The sequence below is a fragment of the Maylandia zebra genome, linkage group LG8, assembly GCF_041146795.1.
Source record: "Maylandia zebra isolate NMK-2024a linkage group LG8, Mzebra_GT3a, whole genome shotgun sequence".
Classification (NCBI taxonomy): Eukaryota; Metazoa; Chordata; class Actinopteri; order Cichliformes; family Cichlidae; genus Maylandia; species Maylandia zebra.
This window is the reverse complement of record NC_135174.1, coordinates 15726125-15728951: the sequence shown is the minus strand read 5'-3', so window position 1 is coordinate 15728951 and position 2827 is coordinate 15726125. Positions and strand designations below refer to the sequence as shown.

At 40.7% G+C, this 2827-nt stretch overlaps 1 protein-coding gene across 1 annotated transcript; it reads left to right on the top strand.

The window, feature by feature from the left end:
- The first annotated feature begins 538 nt into the window (after positions 1 to 538).
- LOC101485901 (neurexophilin-1-like) lies at positions 539 to 2470 on the top strand. Its single transcript, XM_004574993.4, has 2 exons — positions 539 to 727; positions 1127 to 2470. Exons 1-2 carry the CDS (start codon positions 668 to 670, stop codon positions 1871 to 1873), a joined length of 807 nt encoding a protein of 268 aa, XP_004575050.1. The 5' UTR covers positions 539 to 667; the 3' UTR covers positions 1874 to 2470.
- Positions 2471 to 2827: the final 357 nt, after the last annotated feature.

Genomic DNA, 2827 nt, shown 5'->3' with positions numbered 1-2827 from the left:
TATAACTTAAAGGCTATGAAATTGTTGACGTGACTGACAGGAACTGTGAACACATGAGCTGATTTTGGTTATTCTACATGAGAGATTTCTGTGTTTAGATTTAGTTATAGTGCATGTTCCTACACAAAGAAATAAATGTAATTTGTGGTTATTAATGTCGCTCTACTGCAAAGCATCATCCTTGCACTTTATCACACAACCACAAGATGCCAGTATCACATTGTCTTGGATTAGGTTGATTTAAAAAAACAACAACAACAAAACAAAACAAAAAAACATTTTATGAAAGTGTTGATTAGTTATTTTTTTTCCCTCGCAATAAGATGCAAGAAGATTTTCAGTCAGAGAAAGAAGTGGAGGGGACCAGGGGCTGGCAGATGCTGCAGACAGCGCATATTCTTAAACAGAAGGGTGTGTGTTTATGTGTGTGTGAAAGGGGGAGGGAGGGAGGATTGAAGGGGAGGGAGAAAGAGAGAGAGCAAAACTGGGTGTCAAAATCTTGAGCTCTGAGAAAGCCTCCCAGTCTGTGTGTTGTGAGGGGAAGCAGCAGCACAGTGAAGGTTTCCAGTTGGGAGAGAGTTTAAAGAAAGTGTCTGTTTAGGATATCGGAAAGTTCGCTTTGCCTGAATGAAACGCAGCAGTGGATGGCTCGTGAAGGTTATGCACAATGGAGAAGATTGGCTTTCAGTGCTTTGCTTGGATACTTTTGAAAGGAACCATATGTCTGGTGAGTGAAATGAATGGTAGCATTAAACACATTATACATTCAAAGTTGAGTTATGCTGCATTTTAAGAGGGTTTTGAAAATATTTCAAGTTCTACATATTTTAGATTTGATGCATTATCCTAATGACGACTTTCTTTGCAGACTTAAGTTTCTTAAAACATGCTGAGTGAGGTTTAACAATATTTGTGTGGTGTGTGAGTCTGACAATATTAAGAATACTTCTCAAAATCTCAACAGTTCTTTCAAATGAGATTCTATTTAATTGAAGCAATTCTGAGACAATATTTCCAAAGCGTTTGGGATTTTTTTTGTTGATTTGTTTTTAATCGTTCATGCTAGCACTTAGTTTACTTCCCGATGGGGTCAGTCTATAACTTTCTCCTGTGCTTATTTTTCTAGTTGGTTCTTGGACCACACCAGACACACAGCAACTTTACCTTCACCAAGAGAGCACCGCCTCATCCCAGCAGGGCTCACGAGGCTTCTTCACAGCAGAAGAACTCTGTGCTTCAGTCCAGGAGTCTAACTCAGCACACCAAGCTGCCCCGTAATCCCTTCATCCCTCTTTCAAAGCAGGGATTTGGGGAAATACTTGAAGGAAACTCACAGCCGCACTCCAAGCCATCATTAAAGATGAAGCTTCAGCCCATCATGAAAGTTCATGGAACATCTAAATGGTCCGAGACCTTCATCTGGGGGGACTTTTATTCAAATATAAAGACGGTCAAACTGAATTTGCTGATATTGGGGAAGATTGTGGATCATGGGAACGGGTCTCTTGGCGTCTACTTCCGCCACAACTCCACGGGGGTAGGCAACGTGTCCGTCAGCCTCATGCCACCGACGAAAGAGGTGGAGTTCGACTTGGAGCGCCAAAGCGTGATCCACCCCAAGGATTCAAAGACGTTCAACTGCAGAGTGGACTCCGAGAAAACCGAACGCAACAAGAAGGTGATGCTGTGCAACTACGACCCATCAAAGACATGTGATCAGGAGCACACCCAGAGCCACGTCACCTGGATGTGCTCCAGGCCTTTCCAGGTCATCTGCATCTACGTGTCTTTCTACAGCACAGACTACAGACTGGTTCAGAAAGTCTGCCCGGACTATAGCCTGCAAAGTCCAGCCTACCTGCCTGCAGGTTAAAGGACACTGGAGAGTGATGTCTCAGCAAGCCTCTATAGAGAAATCCAGTTAGTGCAGCTATGAGCCAGTTTGATGGATCATTTTGAGGTTCTTCAAGAAATTCGGTTGAAAAGTGTTTTTAAGTTCACTTTAGTTTCTATGTTTTTAGTGCAAAAAATGTGCCTGCGTTAAGATTAAAGTGTTTTAGATCATGTAACAAAAAAAAGGTTAGGGTGCAACTAAAAGTGAGTGATTTACCTGGCAATTGCTTTCTTAATTATTCCTTTGAATATATGGTTTTATGAAACCACAGTATTGTGAAAATACTCACAAAAATCTTGATATTTGCTCTTTTTCTGAACTGTAGTTACCAACAAAAAGGCAGTGGTAGTACTCAGCAGATTAATCAGCTATTCCCTTCATGTTTCTTTGTTTTTTCAGGTTTCTTTGGTTAAAGCAGACAATGGTAAGTTTTTGGTTTAATAAAAGCCAAGATATAGTCATCCTCTAATGTTGTTGTAGCTGCAGGACCATAAATACTTGTGGTCCTGCAAATCAGTCCTTCAAAATTGTTTTCATGCCACTGTAATTTTTTTTTAAATAAAGAATTTAATTTCTTTTCGTGTAATAATTTGAATTTATTTATATTTTTATATGATTCTTGATATGAACTCACCCACTCAGAAGAGCTGCAGGCTATAAAAGATGAAGCGCACAGGTTTAAGCTTTGTGTTATTCCAATACATCTTGCTTTCCATTGCTAACAAAGTATGCTTGTCGTTGCCCACACGTGCAGGTTCGCATTATCTTTGAACAGCTGGCAGGTTAAACAGGCATGTCAGACTGTCTTTGAATAAACCTCAGTCTTATAACCTTGTTAAACTGTGTCTGCAGTTTAAACCCAGAGTGGCTCAGAGTGAAACTAAGGTGCACGCGAGAGTGCAGGGGTATGGTTCAGGAAACGGTTCAGGAGGT